General features: G+C 59.6%; 6 protein-coding genes across 6 annotated transcripts; 2 read left to right on the forward strand and 4 right to left on the reverse strand.

The window, feature by feature from the left end:
* The first annotated feature begins 16 nt into the window (after window positions 1-16).
* BDZ90DRAFT_232453 (hypothetical protein) lies at window positions 17-4,204 on the forward strand. Its single transcript, XM_025506258.1, has one exon. It carries the CDS (start codon window positions 221-223, stop codon window positions 4,040-4,042), a length of 3,822 nt encoding a protein of 1,273 aa, XP_025362085.1. The 5' UTR covers window positions 17-220; the 3' UTR covers window positions 4,043-4,204.
* Window positions 4,205-4,826: 622 nt separating this feature from the next.
* On the reverse strand, window positions 4,827-5,753 carry BDZ90DRAFT_227229 (hypothetical protein; the record flags this gene model as incomplete). The annotated part of the gene is made up of 1 exon (XM_025504745.1): window positions 4,827-5,753. One exon carries the CDS (start codon window positions 5,751-5,753, stop codon window positions 4,827-4,829), a length of 927 nt encoding a protein of 308 aa, XP_025362086.1.
* A 2,591-nt stretch (window positions 5,754-8,344) lies between these two features.
* BDZ90DRAFT_220615 (cysteine proteinase) lies at window positions 8,345-9,152 on the reverse strand (the record flags this gene model as incomplete). Its single annotated transcript, XM_025504442.1, has 2 exons — window positions 8,345-9,019; window positions 9,108-9,152. The coding sequence occupies 2 exons, from the start codon at window positions 9,150-9,152 to the stop codon at window positions 8,345-8,347; spliced, it is 720 nt and encodes a 239-aa protein (XP_025362087.1).
* A 1,294-nt stretch (window positions 9,153-10,446) lies between these two features.
* Window positions 10,447-11,234, reverse strand: BDZ90DRAFT_180243 (hypothetical protein). Its single transcript, XM_025503763.1, has 3 exons — window positions 11,014-11,234; window positions 10,724-10,926; window positions 10,447-10,654 (listed from the first exon to the last, which is right to left on the reverse strand). The coding sequence occupies exons 1-3, from the start codon at window positions 11,110-11,112 to the stop codon at window positions 10,588-10,590; spliced, it is 369 nt and encodes a 122-aa protein (XP_025362088.1). The 5' UTR covers window positions 11,113-11,234; the 3' UTR covers window positions 10,447-10,587.
* Window positions 11,235-11,494: 260 nt separating this feature from the next.
* On the forward strand, window positions 11,495-12,229 carry BDZ90DRAFT_246309 (triose-phosphate isomerase; the record flags this gene model as incomplete). The annotated part of the gene is made up of 1 exon (XM_025507549.1): window positions 11,495-12,229. One exon carries the CDS (start codon window positions 11,495-11,497, stop codon window positions 12,227-12,229), a length of 735 nt encoding a protein of 244 aa, XP_025362089.1.
* Window positions 12,230-12,333: 104 nt separating this feature from the next.
* On the reverse strand, window positions 12,334-13,153 carry BDZ90DRAFT_246310 (putative TIF6-translation initiation factor 6; the record flags this gene model as incomplete). The annotated part of the gene is made up of 2 exons (XM_025507550.1): window positions 12,334-12,737; window positions 12,820-13,153. The coding sequence occupies 2 exons, from the start codon at window positions 13,151-13,153 to the stop codon at window positions 12,334-12,336; spliced, it is 738 nt and encodes a 245-aa protein (XP_025362090.1).
* Window positions 13,154-13,166: the final 13 nt, after the last annotated feature.

Genomic DNA, 13,166 nt, shown 5'->3' on the forward strand with positions numbered 1-13,166 from the left:
TGTGTTGCCTTTTGCCATCCAGTCAACCTCGCACTGCCATCATCCTACCGTCTCTTCGATGATCGCAAGGATTGTCCATCTCAGACGCTCGTCAGCGTGAATGCGACGCTGTCCTCCATACCTTTCAGCGTCGACTTGAATCCGCCTGGCACCATACGCATCCATGGTGGCCTCCTCGCCTCTCCGCATTTGAGTCCCTCCTCCTCCTTCCCTCGTAGTCATGCCCGGAGCCAATGAGGCAGAGTCCTCTTCGGCCGCTATGGCTCGGGCTGCGGAGCAAGGCTCGACTAGATACCCACCAGCATCACAATCGCAGCCATCCGTCCGGCTGGCGCCATCGCCTTTCGCAGAGCGAGACGGGATGCGCAGCAACCAAGGCGGCGGCGCATTCACTGGTGTTTTTGGACGAGTCTTTGGTTCTGCGCAAACATCGTCCAGCCGGATTGTGCCTCAACGCCAAGAGCGAAGGACGTCCAATGCCACCACACATAGCCATGCCAGCAACAATAGCAAGCATCACAAGAAGAAAAGACGCGGCATCCTCTCCAACCGGACGAGGGAAGAAGAGAACGAGCTCGTCGTCCTTCATGGTCCTTCGCAGACGCAGACGACCACAACTTCCACCGCATCCCATCGCACGTCTGTCGAGCATCAACTAGGCATTCCTCCCCTCGACGATCCCATCGTCCCGCCAGCCCCCAACGAAACGACCAGCACCGCTCTTGCGCAAGCCGCGTCTCGAAACGCCCGTAAAGGCAGACCCAATAAAGCAGGGCGTCGCCTCAAGTTCGCGCCGGAGCAGAAGAGGGTGCGCAAGAAGGACCTGCCCGCTGACTTCGAAGACGGCGAGGTGTTCCGTGGTCTGGACGAGTTCATTGCGGCCAAGCGCGCAACGAGGAGACGGGAGCGTAGGAGAGGGTCGGGTAGTCGACACAGCAAGGGGAGCAGGAGTAGCAAAGCGAGCAAGAGTAGCAAGGGAAGCAGAAGCTCGGCGGCTACGTCAAGCGATTCGAGCAGCTCGAGCTCAAGCTCGAGCGGGTCCAGCGCTTCAGGGCGTGGCTTGACTCTGAGCCGGATTAGAGCCTTCTTTGGAGACTCGTCGTCGTCCTCGTCATCCAGCAGTAGCTCGAGCAGCTCAAGCTCGAGCTCGTCCTCATCCAACAACATCGGTCAAGCGGATGCAACGTCCATCGCCAGCAGCGATGGTGGGGCCTTCTCCCTCGCCCGCTTCTCGAGGGGTCGCACAAAATCGAGCACAGCTCGCTCAGACCGATCAGGCTCGCCAGACAATACTTTCGACTCGAATGGCCGACCTCTATCACCCAAGTCGCCTCGCCTGCCTCGCACTCCCAGGCCCTTCAACAACACGCCTCAGACTCCACGCATGGGCTTCTCAGGATGGACTGGAGGAGCAGAGAGAGCGAGGTTGCGTCGTAAGAGGAGGAGAGCTCAGCAGCACCGACAACGCATGGCTAAGAAGGGCTTGTTGCCCAATCAGCGACCAAGCCGAAAGGTTCGACACAAGGCGAAAGAGCTCAGAGAGGCTGCGGGAGGGGTGACCGAGTATACACTCTTCACGCCATTGGCTCTGCCGTATGCCGCCGCGGAAGAGGGGGCGGCGCAGACGTTGGAGAAGCTCGTATCCACGAGGAACTGGGTGCAGGTCACAGAGCGACTGCGAAACTATCGTCATCAGCTGCGCCAACGCGATGGTGCGGTGGGCGACATGGGCCTCGGAGACCCGAACGACGATCGCCTCGCTCCTCGCGGGCGGAAACATCACCGCCATCGACGTCGCAAGCATGCTGGGGAGCAAAGCAAGAGCACGAGCATCAAGCCCTCGGACCGTCGCTCAAGGCATGCTCATTTTGCAGACGAAGCAGAGGCCCCGCAACAAGAAGAAGGCGGAGGCGATCTCGGGCAGATGCAGATCATCGTCGATTCGGATGACTCGGATGATTTCGACTTGGCTCTGCCGCCTCCAGCTCTGGACCTGCACACACCATCAACGACGAGACCGTCAAGCGCAGACGATTCTGGTCGGAGACGGGACAGCGTTGATGTCACCTTCGAGCGAGAGAGGTCTACCGGCTGGCACATGTCCGATGTGCCGCTGACACCTAAGGCCTTTGTTCCTCGAGATATGCCTGGCAGCAGCGGCGCGCGGAGGCTGACCGCATCGAGCTCAGACGAAGAGGACGACCGCGACGTCGGGGTCAATGATGCAGACGACGAGGCCGAAGAAGAAGCCTTCGGCCCCTCACCTTCTTACGGGCCCTCCCCGCCAGACATGCCCTCCCGTCGCGCCGGATCTGGCCCTCAACCGGCATGGTGGCTGGACATCTCTTGTCCGACCTATCGCGACATGGTCCAGCTGAGCAAGCTCTTTCCTCTCCATCCGCTCACCGTCGAGGACATTCTGCAGCAGGAGCCAAGAGAGAAGGTCGAGATCTTCCACAAGCTGGGATACTATTTCGCGATCATTCGTTGCGTTGATGAGCGGTACTTCAAGTACACCACGGACGCCAGAGGGAGGAGAAGCCGCGCCGGGGGCAACGATGGCGGGAATGCTGAGAAGACAGGAGTAGATGGGGATGGGCAAGGTGCTGCCGCCCCTCCTGGCTCTGAATCACCAAGCAGCGCTGAACGCACCCAAGCAGGCAGCGGTTCCCTGAAGTCATTCAAGTCGCCCAAGCTTCCGGATACCCCTCGCGACTTCCCCGAGTCCCATGAGATGAAGGAGCTGAATGAGAAGCGTTCGTCCCCTCTCGCTCCACCGCCTGCGCGCCCCCTCACATCCAGGGACAAGGGCAAAGTCGAGCTAGTCGAAGGAGCAGGTGGCAAGGAAGGTTTGGAGGGACTGAGCGTAGGCGCCTGCAACCTCTACCTCGTCGTCTTCGCTCACGGGGTCATCTCGTTCCATACGGAGGACGTCGGATCGCACATTGAGCGCGTTCGCGGACGAATGATGGACGAGGCGGCAAGGGTGGACTTGACATCGGACTGGATCTTCCATGGGCTCTTCGACTCAGTCGTTGATACATTCTTCCCGCTAGTGGACTTTGTGGAAGCGGAGGTGACGGAGATCGAAGCCTGTACGAGCGACGATCGCACATTGCTGGCTACGATGAATCAGGCTCAGGCGCAGGCGCTACATGCGCAGGGTGTCAAGGGTGGGCGAAGAGGAGCACTGCCTTCGAACATCTTTGAGCGCACGCGAAGGATGCAGTGTCTTGCGCTCAGGGCGCCCCTGCCTCGCGTGCTCATCAGCTCGTCGACCGCGAAGCGCATTCCAAGCTGGCTTCTCACCAAACACTGGATCGACGTGCCCGCCCCAGACGGTGATGGTGACGACCACGATGAAGATGACGAGATCGCTGCCGCCAAGCGACTGCTTCGCCGGAAGCGCCTCCTCAAACGAGGCCAGCCGGACGCCCATCTACAAGGCGTCTCCGCCCAGGAGCAGACAGCAATGTTGCGGCGCATCTCAGACAATCGCAAGATCATCAACGGTCTCTTGCGCCTTCTTGTGCCCAAGAACGACACGGTGCGTGCTGTGAGGAAGAGGTTGGCCGAGCTGCGCGAGAAGGGTGGCCGAGGCAATGTCGCTGGAGGTGATGGCGGCGCTCCTGCGATGTCCTCGGCAGCCGTAGCAGAAGTTTCAGTCCACATGGGTGACGTAGGCGACCATGTTGTCACCCTCTTGTCCCTCCTACACACCGGCGAACACCGCCTTTCTGAGACGCACAGCAAGTACCTCGTAGGCGTCCGCCTCAACAATAGACGGTCCCGTCTGCATACGGACGAGGCCCTCGTCGTCCTCGCCTCGGTCACGGTCACCGCTCTGGCCTGCACCATGTGGCTCGCGACGTTTGGGATGAACATCGAGGTGCCCAAGAACGAGCATGGGAGTATGACGTACAAGGTGCTCGCGGGCGTGCTTGCTGGACTGGGAAGTATCCCTGTGCTGATTGCGACGCATGTTTGGTTCCTCAAGCGCAACGCGAGGAGGAAGTGGGAGGCTAAGAGGCGGGCCAGATAGGCGAGAAGGGCCGTGGGGCCGTGGAGCAGAGTTTGACCGTAGAGCAAGAGCAAAGCGGACTGGCGGATCATTGTGGGGCAGACATGGGTGTGAACCATACCTCGCCTCGCTAACAGTACCATAGTAGCCGTGGTAATAAAGATGTACATTAGTGCCCTGCAGCGACGCCGATGCCCTATTAGTGAGCCGGGCGCGTCATCATCGTCGTGTCGCACGATACGCGAACTGTGCCGCGGGTAGCCGTACGAGAAGAATCCGCAGCCCGGCGACGAAAGCCGATGAGCCAGGTGACTTTTCCCTGCGCGCTCGATATCGAGAGAAGCTCAAAATTTCAGGCGATTCAGGTGGAACACAATGCAAAGCGAAGAGATGGAGCATCGAGGTAGCATTCATTTTGGTCTCGGTTGAGACGAAGAAAAGGAAAGGTGAAGCAGAGATGACAGCAGAGCAGTCGCAAAGGTGATGGTATCGCGTGGTCTATCAGGTAGAGGGTGAAGGCAGAGAGAGAGAGTCAAGTGTTGCCGTGTGGGCGTGTTCCCGGGTGGGGTCAGGGGCAGAAAAAGGGATGACGACAACGGAGAGGCGTCGTGACTGAAAGTGAAAGAGAAGGGGTTTCACCCATTGCTTGCGTTGTGGGTTCCTCGGTGCATGTCCAGTGATTGCGGGGAGAGGGTACTTTACGTTTGCGCGTAGAGAATAGAAGTAGTTGGCTTGCGAGGACGATGAGGAGGTTGAGAGAAGCAGGTGTCACGACCTCACTGGCGATTGAGGGCAAGTGCGTCCATCACGCTGCGGACCATGGTCGTGAGAAGCGTTGGCGAAGGTGCTGGTGAAAGGCGTCGTCCTCAGACACTTCCTGCTCCTCAACGTCATCGTCGTAGTCGGCACCGTCGTCGTCACGGGGCTCGACGTCATCGTGGAGTAGGGCACGCCTCCTCATCATGCGCGCGCCATGCTTGCCAGAGAGAGCGCTGGCATGGTGGCGGTGACCAGGAGAGTGAGACGACTTGCCGTGACCGTGAGCGTGGCTGTGACCATGGCCATGGCCGTGCCCTGATGGCTTAGATGACGCCTTGATGCCATGCTTGGCGTGTCCAGCGCTTGATGAGAATGACGAAGCCTTGGTGGCCTTGGCATGATGGCTGCTCGCCGAGTGGTGGTGACCAGACAATTGCCTGAAGCGATTCCTGAACCGTCTCAACTCGGCCATCTGCTCCCTAGCCTGCTGGTTAGCATGCAGCTTATCAGCCCTGGCATGCTCGCCATCGCGCTCCGTCTCCTCGAGCAACATCTGCAGCTCATCCTGGCTGAGTTCCCTCTTCTTGTCGTAGTCCTTGCCGCCCAAGCGCTCGTAGTACATCTGTAGCCGCTTGCTAGGCGTGGCCTCATCCAGAGCTCGCTGCCAGTCGATGTCCGCCTGGGAGACGTAGATGGTGGGATGGTGATCCCGATGAAGGGTATCACGCTCTGTCTCGTCTGCGCGTGAGTGTGCGAGCCCGCAGAGGTCGCTCGTACCTACGCAGCCGCTGCCGAAGGGGGAGTCGGCCTGGTGACCTGCGGCTATGCGGCGGTGGTCTTGAGCGGTGAGGTGGGCATCTGAGGTCTCAAATTGGTTAGAGGCGACGAGGATAGCGTTGGAGGTTGATGGGGCGGTGGAGAGGAGGAGAATGGAGGCAAGGCTGAGGATGGTGGAGAGGTAGAAGCGGGCCATGTTGGGCGAGGAAAGTGAGAGGTGTCGAGTGGGCGAGGAGGAAGCTGCAGGGTGCTTGAAGTGGTGATGGTTACCGAATAGGACAGCTGAGAGGATGAAGTGGTATGGTCGTGCTGAGGTTGCAATGAAGGCGGTGAGTTGGAGAGCTTATGTATTCACCAGAATGGGGGCCGGGGTAACGAGGAAGTGCAACTCTATGTAGGACGGCGACAACGAGGAGGGACAGTGAAGAATGGTGAACTCGATGCGGAGAGGGACGAAGGGAAAGGTAGAGTGTGAAGGAGCAAGATGACGAGGAGGACGAGCAAGCTCCAACTGGGTTTGAGCCATCCTGAAACAGCAGCAGCAGCAACAGCATGAGCAGGAGCACAAGCATCGGCGCCGGCATGCTACGCTCCACCTCTGCCTGCCTAGCGTCAGCAGGCAATCTGTGTCAGCCAATCCCGCTCTTGCGTCTACTTCGTTCTGACATGCGCCGATGACAGGCGCGGGCACGCGTATCGAGAGGAGGGTGTAGGCTGGGCGGTATCGCGGTTGGACCCCTTTGGCCGTGTGTCGCACGAACGCACGCGCAAAGAGATGCATCCGACGGCCCATTGCTCTGTTCCAGAAAGGGTGCGAGCCCAACGTACTTGATGGGCATGAGAACGATATGCCTCCTGATCGTCGTCAAGAGCGAGCGTGGAGTGTGCAACAGGAGAAGTCGGGTCTCTTTCGGCTCGTCGCAAGAGGGGCTGCTCGAGTTCATCTCGCTCCTTTCTAACGAGGCGGCGGACTGGCGGAGCTGGGCCGCTGCGTCTTCTGTCGCATGCTGACGCCCAGCTCCCAGCCCCGTCGCTTCGCCGCCTCGCCGCTGCCGCTAGAGATTTTTTCCAGGGCGCAGAGCCTCCAAGGCGGCGACGAGCAGCTAACGCAGGCAGACGCATCGGCCAAATATTGCTGAGTTGACGACGGCGACGACGGCGCTGCCTGCGGATGGAAGCAAAGCAGAGCCAATGACGAGCAAGAGCAGCAGCAGCACCACGCACGACCAGCCATGCGTTGTGCGCTTCTCGTACCTGTCTCTGAAACAGCTGCCGTCGGGATCCCTCTCAGCCACATCATTCCACAGTGTGTCGTGAGAGCAAGGCCTCGTTTTGTGGGTACTTGTCAATTCTCTCTCAAGCGGGCAATCTTGGATCCGTGGTAGAAGAGGCCCAAGCGTAATGATCACTATTCATCAAAGCAGCACCACCTTCGAGAACTTCCACCGTAGCGTCCCGCCCATTCGTCATCGATGCCGGCGGAGTAGACTTTTGCAAGCCTGATTGTGATTTGGCTTCTATTTGTTTGTACAACGAGGCTTTCAAAAAAGAGGCGAGCTTCGCCTAGCGTACGGGAAACGGTCTGCCGATGGCGCCCGGGCGCGCGGGCGCCAATCCCCCAGCTGGTGGTTTTCTCGCCCGCTCGCCCGGGCCCGCCGCCTAATCTCGATCTCTTTCGTACGCACACGCCGCCGCACCTAAGTCTCGCAGACGAACGCCAGATGCTGCGAGGGAACTTTCTCTTGCTTGCTTGGCGACGCTACCGTAAAAAGCAGCCAATGGCGCCAACCGGTTTCGGGCTCGTACGTTCAGTAGGTCACCGACACGAAAACTCGCCCTAGCCTCAGGCAGTGGAAGGGTGGTGGTGGGCGGCGATCGCTGTGGCAGTTTTGCTAGCTGGAAATGGCTGCATCGGGCGAGCATCAACGGTCTCGGAGCGGAGGCCGAGGAACGAGGTTTAGCTGGACGACATCAACTTCCAGCGTTACCAATATCACTCGCTCCGCATGGGACAAAGGAGGTCCGGGACCTGTTCTGCGCAATAACGGGCTTGAGCGTGCAGCGCATGAAGTCCACGACGAACCACATGTTGCGATCGTCCGCCGTGGCATGAGGGCGGCGCACGTACTTTCCGTTGCTCGCTCGTTGCTCCCGTTGTTCCCGTTGCTCGTCAGACACGGCGGATCTCGCCTTTCCCTCGCAAGGCACCGTCAATGGGGCTCACTGATTCGTCGCAAAGCTTGGCCTAGGCTCGTTGTTCATGCCGGCCGTGGGGATGGCGAGTATCTGATTGCATTGACGATGCATTAGCTTTGAGATCGAACTTGGCATGGAAGGATGCAATGCGAGCTCTGAGCCGTGATGCATCGAACAAGCTGTCGATTGACAGTGACATCTCGATGCGGACCATGATCGACGGTCGTGACAGCTCGTCGGGTTCCTGACGTCGCTGCGTCGAATCGCTCTTGGCATCAAAGGCCGAAATCGAACGCTGAGGTGTGGTGAGGATGTACTTGACTGGGTGTCAGGCGTCGTCGCAGACTTGGCAAGGCTGTAGAGGTTTGCTTGAGTCCGCACACGGGTGACCTTCTTGCTCCCCTTTGCTGCTTGAGCTACGGTGATCGCTCTCACCCTTCCATCTCTTGGATATCTCTTGGCTCATCTCGGAGCCCTCGCCGATGCGACCTATCATGACCGCGTCGCTCCCACGGCCTCGCCGCTCCCACGTCCTCATCGCTCCCACGTCCACATTGCTCCCGCGCCCCCGACGCTCCCACGTCTGTCCTTCTACTGCGCCGGCCCCAAAGCGATCAAGTTGAATTGAACCGCTTCCGGATCCATCTCCATGTAATGCTTCTTGACAAAGCTCGCCGCCACACTGAGCAAATCTTCCTGCTTCTCCACCTTCGCTGCCTCCTTCCTGATCACTGGACCTTTTCGCCTCCCGTCCAGTTCGACCAGCTCACCACTCTCACCGCGTACAAAGCAGGTGAAGTGCAGGTCCACACTTTCGTCTGCCTGTGGCGCAGCCGTTTGGCCACCCGAGCCGGCGGTGGTGTGGGCGCGGGCGAGTTCCTTGGACTTGGTGAGGAGGGCGGAGCGCTCCAGTGGCGGTAGAGGTGCGGACTGATCGATCAGCTTGGCCAGGGGCGAGTCGGAGGGTAGAGAGGTGCGGACTGAGGAGGCGTTGCTGAGTGAGTGGAGGAGACCCATTGTGCCACAAGCATTTCCGATCGTCTGTTTCCACCACATCATCTCCCCCTTCTTTAGCTCTGTTCCTTTCTGGGAGATCTCTACGCCTTCATCCTCCTTTTGCCTCTGTTCTTCGTATGCGTTGCTTACGGGGAAGAGGAGGAGGACGGCCTGGACTGGTTGAGGGACCATGCTGAGCAGCTCGGGGTCCAAGCCGAAGATGTCGTGATAGGCCCACTGAGAGGCCGGCAGACCGAGAGAGGTGGCCCACTGCGAAGGATGAAGGGGGGAGAAGGCGTTGTGCGTAAGCATACAGAGGGAGAGCTACCATGTCACCACGCCGGCATCTTGCACTCACCTCAGTGAAGAGCTCAGGATTGCTCTCCAGAGGCACCCAGCGCATTGCGCCCGCTGGCGAGTCTGGACTATTAACGGCAGCCATCCTTGCTCAATCAGAATTTCTTGCGGAAAGATTGGGTCAAGTCGAGAGAATTGCAGTCGATGGTCAGGAAGTGAGAAAATGTGGCGCGGATGGCGAGAGCGAGAGAGGACGAGGTGGGCTTCGACTCGAGCGCCGAGGACACACGGGCCACTTGCAAAGCGCGTGGAGGCCCATGGAGATGAGCGAGGACATGGCCGCTCAAGCGCAGCTTGGCTTCTGATGAGGCACCTCCTTCACGACGAGACAGACAAAGAACGAATGTATGCTTTTCTAGATTACAGGCGACTCATCGCCCGCTCGTCGTTGATACCGCCGGCTCACTGCCCATGAAACAGCAGCCCAGCGGCCACCTCGACATTCCCACCCGAAGCCTCGAGCAGGGCCTTCGCCTGCGCCTCGCTCGCCCCAAGGTCGGTGAGAGCTTTGATTGAGGCAGGTGGAAAGGTGCGACCGCCTTGCTGCTGCTGCTGCTGAGACTGCTCCTGAGGGCGTGGAGGGCTTGCCCCGCCACGCGAGGCTGATGCTGGAGCGCTGGGAGGGCCCATGGCGCCGGGTGTTGCTGATGCTGATGCTGCTGCTGCTGGAGGTGGCGCCTCTACGCCTGGACGTGCCTGCGGGGTGGCTCCCAACGTCTGTCCTCCTACTGCAGGCGGCTTCTTTGCCGCTGCTGCCGCCTCGTCCGCGCCAGCTGCCGCACCCGCCTCCGTCATCTCCTTATCCCCTCCTTCTCCTTGAGCCAGCTCCTTCTCCCTTTCGCTCTGAGGCAGCTCATGCTCAGCAAGGAAGGGCAGCTCCTCTCCATTGATAACCAACGCCCCCTTCCTCAAGTCGATACAAGCCTGATATCGCTTCAGCATATCCAATCCGAAGAGACAGTCCACCCCTTTACCCTCCATGATCGTAAATGTACAAGGCAGGAACTGCGTGGGGCTCAGCTTGATCATGGCCGAGTGGACCCGACCGAGGATCTTAGCCGTCCCTACCCCTACAGCCATGCCGGCGAAGCGCTTGTCCAGAAGACGCATGATACCGCAGCGCTCTGCGCATTCAGGGGACATGATGGTAGACTGGGCGCCTGAGTCGACGAAAGCCTTGACCTCTGTCCCGTTGACCTCTGTCCGGACGTACAGCATGGTTACTGAGCCGAACACCTCGGGAGTGTACTCCATCGCATGCTCCAAGCTCTCCGCAATACGTTCCTGCTGAATCGCTTCCTCGATCCTTCGCTGGGCATCGATATCGAACTCATCCGCGGCTGCGAGCTCCAGTTCAGCCCGCTCGCGCTCGGCGTGGGCGTTGCTCATCTGGCGGCGGAAGTCTGAGAAGAGGCGGAGGAACTCTTGAGGCGATGCACGAGCGGCATCTGCTAGTTGAGGGTTGGAGTGGCGAATCTGCGTCATGAGGTGAGGGTCGGAGAGGACTTGCTGGCGAAGCTGCTCGGCCATCTCGGATTCGCTGCGAGCGAAGAGTGGGTACGAGGGGATGAGAGTCAACGATGATGCCAACACGATCTAACCTGCGCAGATGCTCACCTTGGCATCATCCTGTCCCCGGCGCCTCGCGCTGTTGGCTGCCTGCTCCCACTCGCGACTGGCTGCTGCTGCTGCTGTCGTCCCGAATCCCTCAGCGCAAGGAGATCGCCGTCCTTGACCCCGTAGGCCTCGAGCGTCTTCTCTGCCTCTGTCATGAGGGTTGCATTGAAGTAGAGTGCCTGTCTAGCTGCTGGTATGGAAGACTTGACGGGCGCAAGGGAGAGTCGGACCTGGTCAGCTCTGGCCGCACGAGGTCGTGTGACGCCACGCAACGCTGAGCGAGCACTCACATCTGCCTCGAGGAGAGCCTTGACGTCGGCCAATGTGATGCTCGCATCGCAGTCTAAGGGGTATATGTTGTCGTTGTCGGCGTCGGTAATTGTGATCATGACGGCGATGAGGTGGCGAGAAGATATTCAGGAGAGAAAGAAAGGAAGAGCTGAGCGGGTGGAGCTGACGCGTCCATCTCGCCCTTGTTCGTTGCTTCGTCGTCTCGAGCGCTCGAGCCAACGTCGTCGCGCCTCCCGCCTCCCGCCTCCCGCCTCCCGCCTCCCGCATCGGAGATTGCCAGCTCCACCTGGTGCCGCTCACCTCGTGCGCCGCTTCGTTACTCGGTCGGCGACTTCTTCCTTTCATCTTCTCATTTTCATCACACCACTACCACCACGACTAGACCATCACTACATACCCACCATCCCTCTCGCATCACCCATCATGCCCTCAGCGCAAGTCAAACGCCCCTCCACTCGCCTCGTAGGCGTAAGCACAAAGATGTACTTCGACATCCCGAAAACCACATCCTACCTTAAGAGCGTCCTATCCTGGCTCCCCTCTACCACCTCCTCCCTCGCCCACTCAACGCGCGTCTTCTTCCTACCGGACTTTGTCACACTGCAAGAGAGCGCAAACACCGCTTCGGGGACCGATCTGATTGTGGGAGCCCAGCATACCCACCAGGACGATGCGGGAGCCTTCACTGGCGAGGTGAGCCCCAAGGTGCTGGCGCAGGCGGGCGCCAAGATACTAGAGATGGGACATGCCGAGAGGAGGAGGCTGTATGGGGAGACGGACAAGGGTGTCGTGACCAAGGCTGTCGGGGCCGCGAGGAATGGGTTGACGCCGCTCATCTGCGTGGGGGAGATCAGCAAGGAGGGCGGCGTAGAGAAGGCGACGGAGGAGTGCTGGTTGCAGGTCAAGGACGTTTTCTCTCAGCTGCCGAAAGGATCACCCGTCATCCTGGCCTACGAGCCTGTATGGGCTATCGGAGCTTCGCAACCGGCCACGCCTTCGCACGTCGTGGCCGTCACACAGGCGCTGAGGCAAAAGTGCGCGGCAGAGGTGGGCTGGACAGGTGATGAGCTCACGATTCTGTACGGTGGATCAGCGGGGCCTGGAACATTTGAGAAGATCAAAGAGGGCGTGGACGGACTGTTCTTGGGGAGATTTGCGCATGACCCCGAGGCGTTCAGGAGGACAGTCGAGGAGATTGGGGGCGCGAAGGAGTAGGCGTGAGGGAGGAGACTCAATCGATATCACTCTGCCTGGTCTTGTGTGCTGGATGACGTCCGGACCGTCTATTCTGAGCATTTCATAACGTCTTGTGCGCCCGTCTATGCGAACGAGTCGACAACGGCGCTCCTCAACTCCCCGACCCTGCCCTCGCCTTGGCCCTTGTTGAGCCCGAACGTCGCCTCCACCACACTGATTTCCGTAGCAGTCGTCTCCAACCCGACGAATGCCGCGAAATCATTCACCAGCAGACCCGCACCGATGAGATCACTACCACGGTTGATTGATCCTGCGACAAGGGGGACCTGGAGTAGGGAGGAGAGCTCGTCCTGCGCCGAGAGGGGGGTGGCCGATTGGACGAGGGCGCCGACGTTGGACATGGCTGAGTAGGAGCCGACGAGGACGTTTGTGCCGATAGTCTGACGGAAGACTTCTACACCGAGGACGTCGGCAATGATCTCTTCAGTCTCACGGTCCAGGTCTGGGTGGACCAGGGCGACGTAGTCTGTTGGCAGGGCGGAAGATGGGACAGAGTCAGCGGATGAAGCAGAACGATGCCAGCTCAAAAGCCTCGGCCTCGCACCCACCATTGCAAGCAATGACATTCCCCAGCGCGCTCAGTCTCTCCTCAACCCTCTGAATCTTGACCGCCTCCGGCAGACTATTCCTGAGATGCTGCAGCTCCTGATCCGTAGTAGTGCTCGGTACCAGCAGCCCATTCTTGTTGCCCACCGTCAGCCTTCCGACCAGTCGAGTGCCAGCAATGCTAGTGGATACGATGGGAATGGTGTCTCCGAGCTCGGACTCGAAGACGGAGAGGAAGTTTGCTGAGCCATGGATTGCGACTAGGCAGTACGAGTTTGTGAGCTTGGCGAAGACGCCGATTTCGGATGAGTTTTCGAATTGACAGCGGACGGCCATTGCGGGTGAGTCT

The sequence above is a fragment of the Jaminaea rosea genome (assembly GCF_003144245.1).
Source record: "Jaminaea rosea strain MCA 5214 unplaced genomic scaffold BDZ90scaffold_7, whole genome shotgun sequence".
NCBI classification, from domain to species: domain Eukaryota; kingdom Fungi; phylum Basidiomycota; class Exobasidiomycetes; order Microstromatales; genus Jaminaea; species Jaminaea rosea.